The sequence below is a fragment of the Gouania willdenowi genome, chromosome 3, assembly GCF_900634775.1.
Source record: "Gouania willdenowi chromosome 3, fGouWil2.1, whole genome shotgun sequence".
Classification (NCBI taxonomy): domain Eukaryota; kingdom Metazoa; phylum Chordata; class Actinopteri; order Blenniiformes; family Gobiesocidae; genus Gouania; species Gouania willdenowi.
This window is the reverse complement of record NC_041046.1, coordinates 15,122,174-15,141,091: the sequence shown is the minus strand read 5'-3', so window position 1 is coordinate 15,141,091 and position 18,918 is coordinate 15,122,174. Positions and strand designations below refer to the sequence as shown.

General features: G+C 39.2%; 2 protein-coding genes across 2 annotated transcripts in view; both read left to right on the top strand.

The window, feature by feature from the left end:
* Positions 1-18,918, top strand: part of LOC114461213 (retinoblastoma-like protein 2) — a 71,149-nt gene that overhangs the window by 14,251 nt on the left and 37,980 nt on the right. Inside the window, exons 5-6 of the mRNA XM_028443121.1 lie at positions 370-507; positions 577-744. Of these exons, the coding sequence (XP_028298922.1) occupies positions 370-507; positions 577-744 (306 nt within the window). The remainder of the gene's footprint in view (positions 1-369; positions 508-576; positions 745-18,918) is intronic.
* LOC114461214 (retinoblastoma-like protein 1) lies at positions 9,013-16,923 on the top strand. Its single transcript, XM_028443123.1, has 6 exons — positions 9,013-9,294; positions 9,560-9,631; positions 9,978-10,035; positions 14,090-14,250; positions 15,355-15,519; positions 15,601-16,923. Exons 1-6 carry the CDS (start codon positions 9,067-9,069, stop codon positions 15,820-15,822), a joined length of 906 nt encoding a protein of 301 aa, XP_028298924.1. The 5' UTR covers positions 9,013-9,066; the 3' UTR covers positions 15,823-16,923.

Here is an 18,918-nt window from a genome sequence, read left to right as displayed (position 1 = left end):
TGGATGATATTTCACAAAAGTTACGAAATAATCTTTAATGGAAACAATTTCAAAATGCAATTATACTTTGTTGAAAATTTTGAAATATTGCTTTTTATTTTGCGGAAAAATGTATTGGAAACAGCTACAGGGGATTTAGGTGGTCTGTAGTAGCTGAAGTCGCATTCGATGTGAACACACCTTCTACTGCGATGCGTCACTAGGGAAACTAATTGAAAAAAAACACTTCAGATTAAGGTCCACATTCATTTTTAGTCACAGGATAACATGATAACTAGTCAACCCATAACACGACGATGAATGGACTTTTCAGCCTTTTTTAATATTATTTTTAATCTTGGTTGTTGGGATGTGGGTGTGTTTTTACAGGGTTTGATGGAGCATGATCTCTTCCAATGCTTGTTAGTGGCCTGTTGTTTGGAAATTACTACGGTTTTAAACGACCTCCCATGTGACTTCCCTCTGCTGCTTCAGATCTTTAAATTGGTTCCTTATCACTTCTGGAGGGTGAGTGTCAGCGCTTTGACATCGCATGTAAACTTTACCCTAAGACATAGTTATTGTGGGATTTTCCAGGTGATTGAACCAGTTCTACGTTCGGAGGTCAGCTTTTCTCGTCCCGTGGTGAAAGAACACCTCTCCCAAGTGGAAGTCAATTGTTTAGAGATTTTGGTCTGGACCAGTGACTCTCCGCTATGGGAGGAAATCCGAGCGAATGGAGGTGGACTGCCCACCTGCATGGAGGTCAGTCGCAACTAGCTAGTGTGAACAAGTTTAAGGGATAAGCATTGGTTGGTTCCTCTTCTGTTTAGGGTTCTCCATAGAGGGGGAGGTGAAAAAATCGATAATCGATTGATCGTGATTTTATTATTGATTATTATGAATTGATTCTTCAATTTCCAAATTTTTCGAATTGTAATAAAAACCAAGATGATTCCTGCTAATTTGCATGTTTTAATCACACCATACAATATTAAAGGTGCTTTGCTTAATAGACAAGTAAAATAATTCACCAGCTTACTGTTGTTAAATAGAAGATTAATAAAAAAAAAAAAAAATAATAATCAAAAATCAAATCGATAATCATTAATAATTAAAAATGGGTTTGCTATTGAATCGAGACTTCAATAATTAGAATCAATCCAATCTGTATATGTGGATGATTAACCACTCCTACTCTTTGGCAGTGTTCATCTTAAAAGCATATTTTGAATCAGTTTCAGTCTTTTACTAAAATAAAACTTAGTTTTGGTCAGAACTTACTCATCAGGACTATTTCAGGTATAGTCTAGTTTTAATAAACTAAATCCTAGGTTTCCAAAATGAGTTACAGGTACCCCCAGGGGGGGTACGAGAATAAAAAATTAAAATTGGAAACTAGAATATAAATGGACCAGCAGTCAGGAGCCTCCATACATTGCCACTAATTACACATTAGCCGATATAAGACTGCCCCTGGTTACAGATTATTGTTCTTTTTTTATTATTATATATGATTCCTCAACAGGATAGGTAAAATTCAGAGAAAGGATTTACTGTAGGGCTACATTGTTTGTGACATTACATCAGTGGTTCCCAACTTTTTTGGGTCGTGACTCGTGACCCTATTTTGATATTACACATTTTCAGAGTCTCCAGAGACTTTTTTTTTTCTTTTTTCTAGAATTAGCTTTTGATGATGATTGTTGTTGCCAGGATTTGTGCAAAAAGTGATAAGATGCACCAGCTCAGATATTTTTATTCTGCATTTTATTTTTAACTAGATTTATATTTGAAAAAGTGAAAGTATAGAATACAGTTGTTTAAGTGTGTTGTCATAATTTGAAAAATAATAATAACTGAAACATTTTAAAAATAGATTTTTATTCAGTATTTTTTTATTATCAATTATTAGACATTTATTATCAATTATTAGACATTTATTATCAATTATTAGACATTTATTATCAATTATTAGACATTTATTATCAATTATTAGACATTTCAAGGGACCTCACATGGGGTCACGACCCCAAGGTTGAAAAACACTGCATTACATTACTGTTTTTTTAAAGGTGCAGTCCGCGACTTTCAGCTCCCTCTCTCCCTCTGTCCCCGCTGCTCTCTTGCCCTGCCTCCAAACATTCCAAAGTCCCTCCCTCAGAGGAGCTAACAAGCTAACGTCAGTCCGACAGCAATCACAGTAATATAACATGCTCTGTTAAAAGCATATTACTGCAGCGCTTCTCTCTCTCTATGTGCACACAGTACACCAACCTAGCAGCAGCAACAACACAGTGTCACTTACAACTGCCCACACGGAGGCTGCTGCGCACACAAACACCACATGCACCACAGAGTTCTAGTGTAACAATTACAAATCAAACATAATGTAAATCAAGCAGCAGTAATTACCTTTCAAGCAAAAATGTCAGCAATTCCATCTTCTACTCCTCCAGACCATACACTGTAAAAAAAGACACCCCCGGGAAAAGGGTGGGGACTGTGAGCAACAGCTGTCAGACAGCCCATCAAACACAATCCTGGCTCTGATTGGTTCTTTTTGCTCAGTCACGGTGCATTCTGGCAATCTGCCAAAAGCTGCAGGAGCAGCAGGGGGGACTCAATGAGGCTGTTTTTTTACACAAACTACTAGTTTCATGTAAAGCTGTACTTACATAGTGACAGCTTTAGCAAATATGACAAAAAGTCGACTAACGTTAGCTTGTTAGCTCCTCTGAGGGAGGAACTTTGGAAAGTTTGGAGGCAGGGCAAGAGAGCAGCGGGGAGGGAGGGGGAGAGGAGGATCTGAGAGTTGCGGACTGCACCTTTAACATGGATATAGTAATCATTGGCATCATAACCAATAAAATGGTAACTCATGTCAGTTTACAGTGAAAGACTTGTGTTTTCGTCATTGTCTAAGGTGATGCCTGCTGCAAAGGCTGAAGACCCAACACAGACAGACTTACAAGCAGCTCCTAATGCACCTGCAGCAGGTAAGATAAACTACATCACTACTGAAACTACAGCTGCTGTATCTAAACTATAAATCACTGTAAATACTCATGAAATGTCTAACAATTCAGTATTGAGTAAGAGCATAATGTATACGTACAGCACAACCCTGGATGCAACCCGAGAAGATGTGTTTGGTTAAAAAAACTACAGTGCATTGAGAAAGTATTGACAGCACTTCACTTTTTCCACAGTTTGTTACGTTACAGCCTTATTCCAAATCATATTAAAGTAATTTATTTTCTCAAAATTCAAAATGACCCCATAATGACAATGTGCAAAAGTTTTTTTGTTTTTTAGATTTTTGCAAATTTATGAAAAACAGAAAACTTAGAAATCACATTTAAAGTATTCACAGCCTTTAACATGAAACTCAAAATTGAGCTCAGGTGCATCCTGTTTCTGTTGATCATCCTTGAGAGGTTTCTACATTTCACCTGTGGTAAGTTCACTTGATTGGACATGATTTGGAAAGGCACACACCTGTCTATATAAGGTGCAAACACTGAGAATGAAGTCAAAGGAATTGTCTGTAGACCTCAGAGACAGGGATTGGTTTGAGGCTCAAATCTGGGGATGGATACAGAAACATTCCTGCTGCTTTGAAGGTCCCAATGAGAACAGTGTGGCCTCCATCATTTGAAAATGGAGGAAGTTATGAACCACCAGGACCAGTGGCGGCTGGTATAGATGCATAGATTACCTGTTATTTTTTTTCGGAGGCAAACCCTTAAAAGAAGGTAAAGCCACATTCCAAATGTCACACAGGGACTTTTATTAACAGAGGTGTAGAGAACAAAATCAAAATGTATAAAACAAATCGTGCAGTGTGATGGTAACAAGTTGTTTTGAGTCCTGTTTGTAAAGTTATCAACCCGCGGACACCTCCGCATCTCTACAGCACACACAGTGTTTTACTGAGCATTACGCCTGTCACAGACTTTCTCATCATGGGGACCATGTCCTTAGCAATATGGTATTCTACTGCCTTGGTAATCTCACCCCACTTTCATAAGGCACAGCACGAGTCATTGAAGCTTTCAGCGTAGTTTGTTTCGGCTGCGATCGGAGGGACAGAGCAAGAGGGAGGCTGGACGGGGTTGAGAGGGACAGACAGTAAGAAAGGCAAACTGGCGGCTCTACGGGAGAAACTTTTAATGTTACGTGAATTGTTATTGATATTAAATGGTAAAAATGGTAAATGGACTTGATTTATATAGCGCTTTATCTCCACACTGAAGCAGTCCCAAAGCGCTTTACATATCAGCTCATTCACCCAATCACTCTCACATTCACACACCAGTGGGACAGGACTGCCATGCAAGGCACTAGTCAACCACTGGGAGCAACTTAGGGTTCAGTGTCTTGCCCAAGGACACTTCGACACATAGTCAGGTACTGGGATCGAACCCCCAACCTCTCGATCAGAAGACGACCCACTACCACCTGAGTTACAGTATAGTCCTACGATATCTCCTAAATAAATATACTGATATTTATTTAAAAACTCGATATATTGCCCAGCCTTAGAGCAGATATGGTGATCCCGTATCAGCTTCCATTAGCAGGTCATTCGTCACCCTGAGCAAAGCTGTCTTTGTGCTGTGGGCAGAGCGAAACCCTGACTGGAACTTCTCAAACAAGTTGTTGTACTTGAGGTGGTTCTGGAGCTGGCTGGCAACTACCTTCTCCAAGACCTTGGGCAAGAAGCTGAGGTTGGAGTTAGCACATGGCAGCCCATCTGGAGTTTGCTAAAAGGCACCTAAAGGACTCCCAGACCATGGTTTGATGAGACAAAGATTGAACTCTTTGGTGTGAATGTCAGGCGTCATACAGTATTTGGAGGTAACCAGGCACCGCTCATCACCAGACCAATACCATCCCTACAGTGAAGCATGGTGGTGGCAGCATAATGTTATGGGGATGGTTTTCAGCAGCAGGAACTGGCAGACTAGTGAGGATAGAGGGAAAGATGAATGGACCACAGTACAGAGACATCCTGGATGAAAACCTGCTCCAGAATGCTCATGACAGACTGGGGCGATGGTTCATTTTTCAGCAGGACAATGACCCAAAACACACAGCCAAGATCTCAAAGGAGGGGCTTCAGAACCACTTTGTGAATGTTCTCGAGTGGCCCAGTCAAAGTTCGAAAGAAGAATGGGCCAACTGCCTAAAGATTGGTGTGCTAAGCTTGTGGCATCATATTCAAAAAGACTGGAGGCTGTTATTGCTGCCAAAGGTGGATCAACAAAGTAAGAATGTGCGATATATTGTCGTTCACGATATATCGTCAAAAACATTCTCACCGGTAAGAAAATGTAATCCCACGATAGAAACAATAAATGCCCATGTCGGAAATTAGCAAGGGCCACGGGCCATTTGTCCCTCAATTTAGCCAAGAATGTCCATAAACACTTTGTTCCAGAGGCCAAAATTGCCCATAGGTTTGTTGTCAACAACTTATTATTCTCTGGAGCAAAGCGCTGTTCACGGCAGCTCCGCAGCGAAGCCTCCACAGTGTGAACCACCAACGCTCCCGCCCCTCACACACACGACGGTGGTGATCATCACGGCTACCTGAAGCTGCCGTGCTGCGATACAACACGGACCACTATTTGGTTAAAACCAGACAACCATCCAGCAAAGTGAACCAGTCCAAGTTCCTCCGTCAGATCCACCCAAAGTTCCACAAACACGGGGACAGAGATGAATCCGCAGCAACGATTATGAACTGGAAACTCAACTAAAGCTAACTCACTGACACACAGACTGGGCTAAGAGCTAACGCTAGCCACTCCATATAAGGAATAGACTAAGTAAAAAGGTTAAAAGAACACGTCTTATTGTCATAAAGCTACAGAAAGCCACCGATTTGTTTATGGTCAGATTTAACACTTGCATGGAAGGATAAAATCTAAACATGTCACACGTGTGAAATAATTTAATGTTTTAGTGTCAATATAAAGTTTTTCTGCAACAAGCAGTGGCTGAAATAACAGCTAATTTATTTTATATAATTTTAAAAGAAGACTTAACAATTTTTTTTTAAATAACAGCAAATCATAACAACAGGTTACATGTATTCTGTTTTTATTATTTTGCAGAAAGGCTGTACTTGAATTAACTTAACAGTAGCATAACCAACTTAGCATCTGCATTGTTTTACCCCATGGAATTAAATTCAGAGGGTCCAGCGCTTACAGTGGGGTCTCCTAACCCTCTTCCCCTGGTCAGGGGTCTGCAACCTTTACTCTAAAAGGAACCATTTAACCTCATCTCACCTGGATTAACGTCCTCCTGGAGCCAAAAAAAAAACCTTCTCAATGAAGACAATACAGTGAATTACATTATATACAGTTAAAATTACATAGAATAATGTTTGATTTAATTTGATTTGATTTATACTGATCATGTAAATGGAAACTTAAAAATAGTTTAAAATAAAACAAATTGACATCAAGAAATAAAACACTATTTTGCATCTTCAAATTCTTATGCATCTCATTTTACATGAACACAATGTTATATAAAGAATATTTATTTAGTTAATGTATTTGAAAGGCTACAAAAAGTAACTTGAATTTGATAACACATGATCATGTGATCAACACATGCTAATTTCTCATTTCTTGCCACACATAAAGCATGTATATTTAATCTGCACATTGGTGGTTAAATTAATCTGTTCTCACACTATTAAAATCTCTATTTTCTTCCAGAATAGTGTTTTTGTTGGTTTAGTTATTTTACCAGGGATTTAAAACTCAGTCATTGTACAACGTGATTTATTTTAGGTTAACAAATTGTTATATCTTGATTTTATTTGTCATTAATCATTAATAACCTCTGTAAAAAATAACTTTATTTCAATAGTTTTTTTTTAAAGCTACAGGGAGCCATTGCAAAAGAGTCAAAGGGCCACATTAGGCCCCAGAGCCGCAGGTTGCAGACCCCTGCCCTGGGAGAACCACAGTTGAACATCTGGCCTGGCATCATAGTCCATCAGTTCTGGTCCCTCCATGATGATTCTGATGAGCGTGTACGCTCTATCGCTGATCTCAGCACGTTTTTCCTTTTTACTGCTTCTCTCAATGTGAACGAAGTGAAGGACTCGTTATGTCTGTCTCCGTTCATAGCGGACAGCGCACACTCCAAAAGAGCTCATTGGTGCTTATACTCGGCTTATTCACTGTTGCATTACCCGCAGCAAAGTTGTGTGAGACCACCTCCTCACCCAATCCTTGTCAACCTAGCCGCCAGCCAATTTGCAGTGCCTTTTACGGTTTTACGGTAATCCCGCAGCGCGGAGAGAGAGAGAAGTGCACTCTGTGGGACGTGACATAGCGTTCAGCCGCTTCGTATAAAAAAACGTCTCCCTATACGAACTTGCACGGATGCGACCAGTTCAAATTTTAACTCGCACACACTGAAAACATACTCGCATATGCGACCATTTTGGTCGCAGTCTCGAGCCCTGTTATTCACTATTTTTTAATTATATTTCACATGTTCACAGACAAAGCTGGTCCCATTGGACTAATGTAACTATTGAGATTATTACACCTAAATATACTGAATGACTAAATCTAGGGATGTAACGATTAATCGTAAGGCAGTTAAAAATCGATTCATAGGTATCACGGTTGATATCGATTTTCTGACAATTGAATCGCAGTACTTTTTTTAACCAGCAGAGGGCGCCATCCGGAAGTGTTGGCAGCGGGCGGAGTCTGCTAATACTTTCTTTCTGGCCGCCTTCTACTCTTAAATATGTTAATAAATGATTCATTACCCCTTTAGCACCGAAAGAATATCTGTAATATTACTTGAATATCTGTAAAAGTCACGTTTTTCTATTAGCTCTGTCTGCTAGCATAGCATCTCTTCTTCACTGCAAGATATCTGCATGCCAACCGACCACTGGGTTACCAGCGCCTCTGCTGGTCCAAACAAATATGACGTAAATCAGTGCAATGACGTTTTTTTTTTTTTAAAGTCCAATTGTTAAGCCACAAAATACATTTTCAGTTGCACTTTTAAAAGAAAAATAACTATTATGCAGTTTTGCATTGTTTATTATAGAACCAGAATTTAAATTAATAGGCTTCATTTTCATTTGTATTATTCCTTTATTTATTTAATTCAAGATTTATTTTTAGTTAAATTGCATTGTTTTGAATAGTTTATCAAGGAATTCTTTTAACAATGAAAAATAAAAGGAAAATAATACAGTATTTTCTAGTTTTTTTCCCAAAAAAAAAAATTTGTCTACAGTCCCATTTTGTAAATGAAAAAATCGTGAGAGAATCGTATCATGAACCCAGTATCGTAAATTGAATCGTATCGGGAGTTGAGTGAATCGTTACATCCCTAACTAAATCATCAGCTTGATCTGGTTTAATTATAGGAAATCAGAGAGTTATTTATCAACCATAACTTTATGTAAGTCATTATCAGATAAATGAAAAACTAAGTTATTTGTGCTTTTCATGTACTTTTTTTTTTTTTTTTAGAAAATAATTTCATTTTAAGTGAGGAAATAAATGAATTACATACAATAACACTAATAATAATCCACATGCACTGATATATTCCATAAAATACCAGCTCATGAGCTCTTTGAGTCAGCAGCTATTGTCACCTTTTTTAATGTGTTGATGTATTCAGATTTATTTGTGTTTGTAAGGAACCTGTTTACACTTAGTTGGGAATTGTTTTATTTGTTTGTAATTTTTTTTATTTATCGAGATGTTTATTGTTATCGTGATGAATACCAGGAATTATCGGGATATTTTTTTAGTCTACAACAAAGTATCAAGCAAAGGCTGTGAATACTTATGTAAATGTGATTTCTTAGTTTTATGTTTTTCACAAATTTGGAGAAATCTAAATATGAATGTTCTCACATTGTCATTGGTAGTTTAAGCCACTGTGACGGTAACTGAGGAATGCATTGTTTTGCAAGGTTCCAACATTTTCTCCCTCTTGTCATCTGGACAACAACAGAAAACCAAGTCACTGCAACTTTTCTCCCGAAAGGTCAGTCAATGTTCCCTAAAACTATTCATGTTCAGTTCTATGTGCATGAAATACAGCCAGGTGTTGTGTGGCCCTCAGGTGTACATGCTAATGGACAAACGTCTCAGAGAGCTCAGTGCTGCTCTGAACATCCAGGATGAGCTACAGTTAAAGATCTGGACATGCTTTGAGCATTCTCTGGTCAAATGCACGTTTCTGATGGTTGATCGTCACCTGGACCAGCTGCTCTTGTGTGCTATTTGCAGAATGGCTAAGGTGGGCTACATGCTACAACACACACACTGCTGTCAACATTATTTTATATGTATTTTATACACAGACGGTGATCATTTAAAATGTTATTTGTTCAATCACGTTTATTTTTGCTAATCAAGTTATCGGATGAAAAATTGATGAATCAAAGAGTGCAATGTAGTTGTTTTAGTTAACATTATCAAATTATAAAGAGAGCTTGTTAAAGGTTTTAAAGATAATTAAATTTATCCAGTTGGCCTACTCCTTATTGACGTTATTTTTACAGATCACTGGAAATGAGATCCTCTTTGAACACATCATGGACCGCTACAAGTCCCTGGAACATACGAGCGAAACTGTGAGATTACTTTGATTAATTTGTTTCTATTTTTTATTATTGTGATTTTTATTATTAAATAATAAATGATGTTTGTTCAGCTGATTGGTAAGTTGCAGGTAGAACATCCCCATATTTTTATAAGACAAGTGCAGTTATCCTAATATCTATTTCACAAAGAAAGAAAAGTCTCAAGACTGAATTCTAAGGAGCCAATCAATAAAAAGTTGTTTCCAGTTCAAGTTGTAAATAATAAAAGTTGGACAGAGCTGCTGTGACATCAGTTGGCTAGAATTTCATTTCCTTTTATATTGTTTTGATTTGTGGTGGGTTTCAGTGTTCATAAATTGACTATTTGTATCTCCAGGTCCTCGAGAATGTGCTCATTTCTGATGGAGTGATGGGGAGTTTTTTGAGTGCAAACGGTAAGAAAAACAAAACAATTTATTTCAACTTCATTTATTTAACAATTGTCATCTTTGTGCGCTATCAAAATATAAAATTCTTAAGAAAAAAAAACAACAAATCAACATGAATATGCATCAGCTACAGTGGGGAGAAAAAAAACTCCCTTTTAACAGGAATAAATCTGTTAGAACCAGGCAAAATGCTACTCAGGCTTATTTAATATGTGCCACTTTTGGCTTTTTCTCCTGTAAGGGACAGCATGTGTGAGTGAGTTCTGTAGTGTGGCTTGTTATGGGAAAGGTCACTCATTAATCCATTTAACTGTGCTTTACATGTTGTTCTGAGAAGTAAAAGACTAAAACAAGTATTTTGATACAAAATAAGCTATAATATAGCTTGCATATACGTATATATGCAATATTATAGTTTTCTATATCGCCAAAATAGAAAACTCGATACATCTTTAATCTTGATATATCGTGCAGCCCTAATTCCTAAATTATAATACAGCCTAAATTAAAATTTCTCATGTTCTCTCATGTGGTTCTCTGGTATTCACTATTGACTTATTAGACACATTTGTTGCAGACTTTACATCATTTAACACTTTTTAAAGCAGTGTATATTTGTGGCGCTTGTGATTGGCTGATTTTTCATGGTGACTTACGTCGTTCCTTCCGCTGTGGTAGACGTTAAAATCTCATTTACTATCATACAGAACGTGCAACTGTGTCCCATCCTGCTGCTCTTTAGGAAGGTAAACTCTCGGTCACATTTCACAACGTATTTACACGAGTTCTTTGTTTTTTTCACCGGAACGTCTTGATTCATCATCTCTCTTCTGAGTTGTTTCTGAGTTTGTTGCCGCTGTGGACACTAATCTCGCGAGAACTGTCACTCAGGCCATTTCAGGTGGCAGTTCTCGTGAGGCTAGTGACTGCGTTCAGTTTAATAAGGCATCTTTTAATTATTGTTACATTAAAATACGGGATATTTATGGGAAAATACTAATACGGGAAGGTGGCGGGAAAGAGGGGTAAAATACGGGAGTTTCCCGGTCAAAACGGGATAATTGACAGGTATGCCTGCAAGGCTCAATAGAAATTTGGCACTCTGCTGAACGAAGTTCAGAGCGTCATTAACAAACGTCAGAATGGAACTAAAAACCTTCATCAGGCAGAAACACCATACATTCAGTTCATGTTCACCCAAAATAAACAACAGATTCATCAGCCAATCAGATGTGTTTGCTTTCAGCCAATCTATGGCTTCTTACATTTTCTCCACACTTTTCACATATCAGTAGCTCCACAATTGGCTGATGAATCTGTCAATCAGTTTTATCAGCCAATGGTGACGTTTGTTGACCCGCGACGTCAGGGCAGTCTCAAAATTCACAGCAGAGATTTCTCTCACAAATACACAGAAGTTTCACAGCACAGAAGCGGTTTGTAAATGCACATTCAGCAATTTGCATTATCTGTGGATTTATGTTACAAGTGTGCCTCAAAATAATATTTGTGAAACAGATCGTGTGCATTTGTGAATCTGAAATACAACTGTGAAACAAAGTATGTGCATTTGTGAAAAACCCTGCAAGAGTTCAGTCATTATGATACTGTTCTGATTCCATAGACGCAGACTTCTGTCCATGTTGGTCACAGTAAATAGCAATTTTCATACTATGTCCAACGTAAAGTCACAGTTTGATCCACTACAGAGTGAAACAAGCTGTCATATGCAGATGAGGATGGACATATTTTAATGAGGCTCAGCTCAGGTCGCTTTAAACAATTTAGATTTAAAACTGTGTATTATGGAAGCCAATAGTTGTGTTTCACTGCAAACATCCCTCTGTATTAAAGCAGGACGCTCTGCTGCCGGGTTATTTCCTCATATCTCCATCTAATTCGGTCACGCTTTACAGCGATGATGATGATGACGATGAGAGAGATTTTAACTGGGACTCGGACAGAATGCGGCCGATCCTCAGTCACACTGCAATAATCTGATGAAATCAACCTGTTATATTGTTTATCAATGAAGGCATTTCAAATTAAAAGTGTCCTTTATCATTTTCCCGGATTTCAATGACATTTACAAGCGTTGGGAAAACTCCAAATTCCGTGATTCTAGACAGCCCAAAAAAAATGACATCACCGCCTATGGCAAGCCCTTTTAACATTTAATAAGATATCTGAAATTCAATTGCAGATATCTGCAATTCAATTGTTACATGTAAAAATGTAATTGCAGATATCTGCAATTCAATTTTGACATGTGGCAATTCTAATTCATGATATCTACAACTCAATTGTTACATGTAAAAATGTGCCATTGACTTCCATTCAAATTGAATTGCAGATATCTGCAATTCAATTGTTACATGTAAAAATGTAATTGCAGATATCTGCAATTAAATTTTGACATGTGGCAATTCTAATTCATGATATCTACAATTCAATTGTTACATGTAACAATTGAATTGCAGATATCTGCAATTGTCCTCACATTGCAGATATCTGTAATTCAATTGTTACACGTAACAATTGTATTACAGATATCTGCAATTGAATTACAACATTTCGAAATTGAATTCTTGATATCTGCAATTACATTTTTACATGTAACAATTGAATTGCAGATATCTGCAATTGAATTACAACATGTTCAAATAGATATCTACAATTAATATGGTAATTCGGACTACATATCCGAAATGACGTCATTATCCCGCCCACATATCCGAAATTAATATGGTAATTGGCAGCCTCTGACTTCTCAGGACTTCTCATTGGGCAACTCCACAACCGTGACGCGCACGTACGGAGCGCGCGTAATCTGCTGAGAGACGTTTGAAAATGGATCGAGAGGGAAACACTGAGACCGCAGTTTCTGCGTTTGATCGAATTTTTAATGTGGCGAATCGAGCCAGACAGGAGCTGTTGCAGAGTAACAGTGACATCCTTGTTCCTACCAGACGCTTGTTCCGACGTGCCCGACATCGAATGACAGCTCGTTCATTGCAAAACATTTTCTTTGAATTTTAAGGATCACTTGCTCCGCCATATTCTACGTCTTCCACTTCAAAACACATACGGTGCGAGCCACTGGCACCGTCATCTGCGACCGTCACAGTCGGCCAATGGAATGGTACACGACGGCCATTCCCGCCCACATATCCGAAATTAATATGGTAATTTTGAGTACATATCCGAAATGACGTCATTGACCCGCCCACATATCCGAAACTGCATTTCCACATGTTGTAATTCAATTGCAGATATCTGTAATATAATTGTTACATGTAAAAATGTAATTGCAGATATCTGTAATTCAGTTTCTACATGTCGAAATGACATTTTGACATGTTGAAATATATTTGTTACATGTGAAAATGGCTTTACAGATATCTTGAATTAACATTTCAACATGTCAAAATTACATTTGAACATGTTCAAATGCAATTTCCACTAGTGAAAACTAAATTGCTACATGTCCGCCAGACTTATTAAATGTTAAAAGGGCTTGCCATACTGCCTCCTTTCCTTCAACCTGCCTTCATTCACTCATACGTGCTTTTTCGCTCCTTACGCGCGGTGGGCATGTCAGCAGCCTGGACCGGAGAATACGCGTAGGAGAGAGGTGCATAAGTGCAGGCACGCAAAAAAGCGCTTAATTCCAGATGGGAGAATAGATCCCTTAGTCAGCAACACACTTAATTTGAAACAGCTCTGACAGGTGATGTGTTTGAAACAGCTGACTCAGCTGATAGTTCAGAGTTTACATCCCTGCGTCGCAGTGCGAGCGATCACAATCAGTTAAATTTTAGTAGCCATTATACCGCCTCATGTCGCCTTTATGGGATGATCTGACGTGTTTCTGACCCAATATGATGCAAAGGTTGGACAAAACAATGGACTAGCATCTTAAATTGACTTTTTCTTTGGTTAGAAGAGATGAGGAGGAGAAGGAAGCAACTTTTAATGATTTACTCTCCTTTTACTGTGATAAACACACACATGCTGAAGCATATTTTAGACATTGACTTTGTCACTGTGTTGATTTCAGATAATGAAGATCTAAGTCCTGGACTTCCAACCCCCAACACCCCATCAGCACATTATCCAAAACGTAGTCAGGAGGAGAGAGGCAATCTCATCCTTTTCTACAACCGGGTCTACACAACCAACATGGAGTCTTATGTTGTGCAGTTTGACCCCACCTCTGGTGTAAGTTTCCCTTTGTTCATGCAGGATGAGAGAGTAGCATACCAGGGTTCTCGCCAGCGCTGTTGAGCATGGGGCCCCCCAACGTTGTAATTTTGCTCCCCTACGGAATGATGTCGGTCCCTGCGTTCCGGGATTTACTGTTCTTTTTCCTCTTTTAATGGGTACCATCGTAATAATTGTTGCACACTTGGACACAAACGGGACTTCCAGGCGTGCATGGGTTGTTTTAACTCTCTTTTTAATCTGAATAACTCAGAAACACATACATCAGCCACATCGTCTATTTAATACAGGTGATTTTACCTGAGGACCCAGAGGAGCCCTGCCACCTCTTTGCTGCCCCTGATGCTGCCTGTCTGCATTCTTCACTTGGTAACCATAATCACCATTCAATATAAACAGTGCCTCAACCAGACGTAATGCGTAACTTCACATGAAGCTGCTCGTCATGTTTATAACTCGCAACGGATAATTCTACATGCATGCACTGATGTGAATCTGGTTGAAACGTGTTTGGGCTTAAAGAGACATCGGCTTCATTTGGGTCGGACTTGTTCGGGTTGTGTTCTCTCGGGCTGAGGCCGTGTTTTCTTTTTTTGGCCCGAATAAAGCTCTGCTCTGTGCTTCCTCCGCGCGTGTGCGTGCGCGCACGTCCTCCGCTTGCTCACGGTGTGTGTGTGTGTGTCCACTGCATGTCCCATCATACCTCATTTAAATTTGTCAGTCTTTTGAATAAAATGCTATTTCTTGTCTCTACATTGTGTGTGAGTATTTATTAGTGGAGGACCTACACCAAGCATGAGTAACTCTATAACTACATTCATCATTACCTTCACCTGTTCAACAATAACTTTTAGCTTTTAAAGTAAGGCTGGAACAAAGATTAAAAAAATATTTAAAAAAAACCCCAACTTTAGCTTTACTTCACCAAATTTGGCCCTCAGAGAGTTGTACATTTCAAAATTTTCCACGCCAATGGCACTCGCTTGCGCTACACAGAACGCCCCTATGCTGTGAAAAATTCCTAGTAAGAACCCTGCATGCTGATGATAATATAACTGTTATTACAAAATCGCTTTTCCCCTCCTTCTGTGTCTCATTCAGGGAGAAACTCCGCCTCTGTCTGTGGGCCCCAAAGTGTGGAGAGCAACTCGTGGCCAACAGCGAATTTGTAACAAATATGCTTTGTTCACTTCACCGCTCAATGCAGAGAGCAGCACGCAGCGTCCAGGCAGACTCACCTATTACTTCAACAAAAGCTCACCAAAGGTCTGTGCTTCTATTTCTAGTGCACTTTAAAGCTTCTTCATTTCCAATCTTTGAAAGCTGTTCTTCCTCACATTATAACAGGATTTGCAAGACATCAACAACATGGTGCGATCAGGCAGCTCCCGCCGCAGGCAGCATCATGTAATGTCACTGAACATGGAGGATGAAGAGTCCCAGGGAGACGAAGGGCCCCCAGCAAAGACGGCTCACCGTAGTGTGGGAGGAGCCCTGGAGCGTCGGCTGTGGGATGTAGTGAGCGACCGAGCCAACGTTAGAAACCAGAACCAGAACCTGAAAAGTTGACTCAGAACAAGGGTAACAGAGGACAGGGTTCTACTTTGTTCTGTTTCTACAATATTCAAGCAATAGTACAATAGTCAAGCTCAGAACAGCTTTGTCTCACTTTACAGGTGCTGGTTAGAATCCCTTTAGGCTACTTTCTGTGTCGGCTCAAAGAGCTGAAATTCTATCTCTGCTCTTTTGCTCTGCTTTTTTTTCAGTTGAAAATTGCCAAATACATTGTTCTTGTAGAAGTTCTTATTAGGCATGAGCTCCACGAGCTGGCGAAGGGCCTCTTGCTCTCGAGGGAAGGGGCGGAGCCTATGCAAACGTCACGTGCCCGTCAGTGACCAGGGACCCTTGTCATGTCATAGTCATGCCCCTGCGTTGTCCGAAAATGTATAGTTCATGGTACTCAAAAAGGGGAAAACATTGTTATTGGGTTGGATTATTATTATTTATTTATTTCTTTCCCGGTGTCGGAACCAACTCACCTACAGTACTTTTCACTTTTTCATTAAAAATGCAAAAATGTGATGCGCCAGTGCCCCCAAGAACGCCAAAAATGCATTACGAAATTGGAATTGCCAAAAAAATTAATTCATCGTATAATCATGAAAATTGACACAGAAGTAGGCCAGCACAAGACAAGTAAAAAAAATATTAATAATTAATTCTGTTAACAAAAAAAATTTAAATGTTTATTTTATTAAACATGGGGATTTATAACAGGTGTCTCCAAAAGTGAAAAATGACCAAACTCTAAGCCCTTTTGACACAAACTGAGTCAGCACTGCATCTGTCAAACAGATTACTACTTGTTGCAGATTTTAGTGGATGAATAAGTTGAACTTTAAAAATTTGATAAAAAAATAACGTTACTGAACAAAACATGAAGTCATTTTTTAGCAAATATGTCCTACCATTATATTTATGACAAATGGTGCACATTCCAGGGCAGAGGGCCCAAATGTATCTTTTCATATTTCATTAATGTTTGATTTTTTCAGTACAATTTTTTGGAACTTTTATACTGCTATTTTATCACTTAATAGTAGTGTGAAGCACTTTGTAAAAGAAGTTTTAAATTTGTTCTATGAAGAAAAAAGTATTTTCCCTCCATCATGCACAGTCTTTTTTAATCTGGTGGTGTTGTTTTGTTTCCTTTTATTATGTATGAAAAGTTATTTATAAAAGAAATGTATTTGCTTGCTTTCTTTGTGACTGTTGCTTCTCGACTGAAAACAGAATAAAATAGACAGAAAACTAAAAATGACGAATCAGTGATTGATTGCTCATCCTCACGGACCAGAAGTGTGTCTCAGTGTAGTGATATAGAATTTTGTGCAGTAAATCTGAATTTGAGTTAAATTTAAGTTTTGGAATGTACTAAGATGAATTTTTTTCAACAGAAAAAAATACAGTTTCAAGTTCCTAAAACAGTAATTTAAATTTCATGTTGTTACTTTCAAATTCAATACCAACTATTCAAATTCAGTTTCTCGGGGCACAAATCTGAGCTCATATGCGAAGTTCAATGTCAGCTGCGGGAATCTACTATTCTACCTATAAAAGCAAGAATGTTCTGTGTGTGTGTGTGTGTGGAGCGAATATCTCCCCCTGTTCGATGGAGTAATTTGGTGTTGCAAAACACCAAATTTTGCAACATGTTCATTTAAATTTCAAGATTACAGCTCCCTCTCGGTATTGAGCACGCTACTTTCGGTTCCGGGTCATGACGTCACTGTGTCGCAGTTTGTTTGGGTTTAAAAAAGGTCAATATTAAAAACGTATTTGTACTGCTAAACGTTTTTTAAGATATTTTATCATGGTTATTTAAAATTAACCAAGATCCCAAACTTCCTTTAAATCACAGGTCACGGAGTTCACTTCCTCCTCCGTCTCCAACAGTGTGCGCAGCGGCACCATATCACAAACTATCTGCTACTTCAGACAAACTTTTTTTGTGAGCGCATGGGTCCACAACACGGCTCCACGATGATTATCCTTGGTGAGTGATATACTAGCAAAGCTCTCACGTCGGAGTAGGTATGTGTGAGACTGCGCAGGTTTTCTGTCAAGGTTACACCTTCCCTTAGCCTTTGGTTAAAGAACCTGACCGCAAGGCGGCGGAAAGATATCCGTTACCAAGGACAGGGGCCCATACCAGTTACTGTCAGTCGGAGCCAGCTGAGCCCGGGACTCGTGTCAGGCAGGGTCGTCACGCCCTGAAGTAGTTGCCTTGGCCACTACCCACTACCCATCAGGTAGTGACACACACACACGGCATGTGAGAGTGACGGTGTTGTGAAAAAATCTGTGACCGTAGGGGGCGATAGTCTCAACCACTGAGGTTTTTTGGCGGACTTATAGTAGAGAAGAAGAGCGCTACATCAACTGCGTAAACCTGCGATTAAAGAGCCATTACTTCTGTTTACTCCCCGCTCTGTAGAGGTGAGATCGGGCCCAAATAATCCAACCCGACCCGCCCCCGAAGCAAACCCGACGTAAATGATTTTATTGAACGTATTGCAGCCTGTAGATTACCCCCACGCAGCGAGGTGGGGCGCGCACACACTCACCGCAGCCCAAAAGGTATTGTAATGACATGATTCGAGCCGTTATCACAGTTTTACAGGCTTTAATGGAGGTCGTAGTAACACGCCAAAAATAAACAATCAAACACACAAAGAACCATCTTACATCGTCATACACTCACACTACCGTGGGAACAGAATTGTTGATTCTTTTCCCCGCTTACGCTCGCCCTTTCCCCAGCCTCCCAGCCAATCAACACATTTAAACAAAGACACACAATGGCAGAGAAAGCTGCATGTAACCATGATGCCTTCTCGGCCATGGGGAATCTCAGCATCAGTTAACCACTGAATACACACAAGTGGAGCATAACCAGAACATAGATACCAGTTTGTTACAGTAAGTAGACCAGACCAGGTGGCCCGTGTGTGGAGCGCAGACCTGACTGAAACAATGCCGGCAATATCCCGTCCCACTACTAGCAGAACTCACTTTAGAAATGATATCACAACAATATAGAAGTGTTTTTGTGTTTATTAAAAAAAATATTAATGTAATAGAGATGAAAAAAAAGTTAAAAAA

Coding starts and splice junctions, on each gene's coding strand:
- LOC114461214 (XM_028443123.1), top strand. CDS start 9,067: ATGTTCAGTTCTATGTGCATGAAATACAGCCAGGTGTTGTGTGGCCCT. Junction 10,036..14,089: donor GAGTTTTTTGAGTGCAAACG/GTAAGAAAAACA, acceptor TGTTGATTTCAG/ATAATGAAGATCTAAGTCCT. Junction 14,251..15,354: donor AGTTTGACCCCACCTCTGGT/GTAAGTTTCCCT, acceptor TGTCTCATTCAG/GGAGAAACTCCGCCTCTGTC.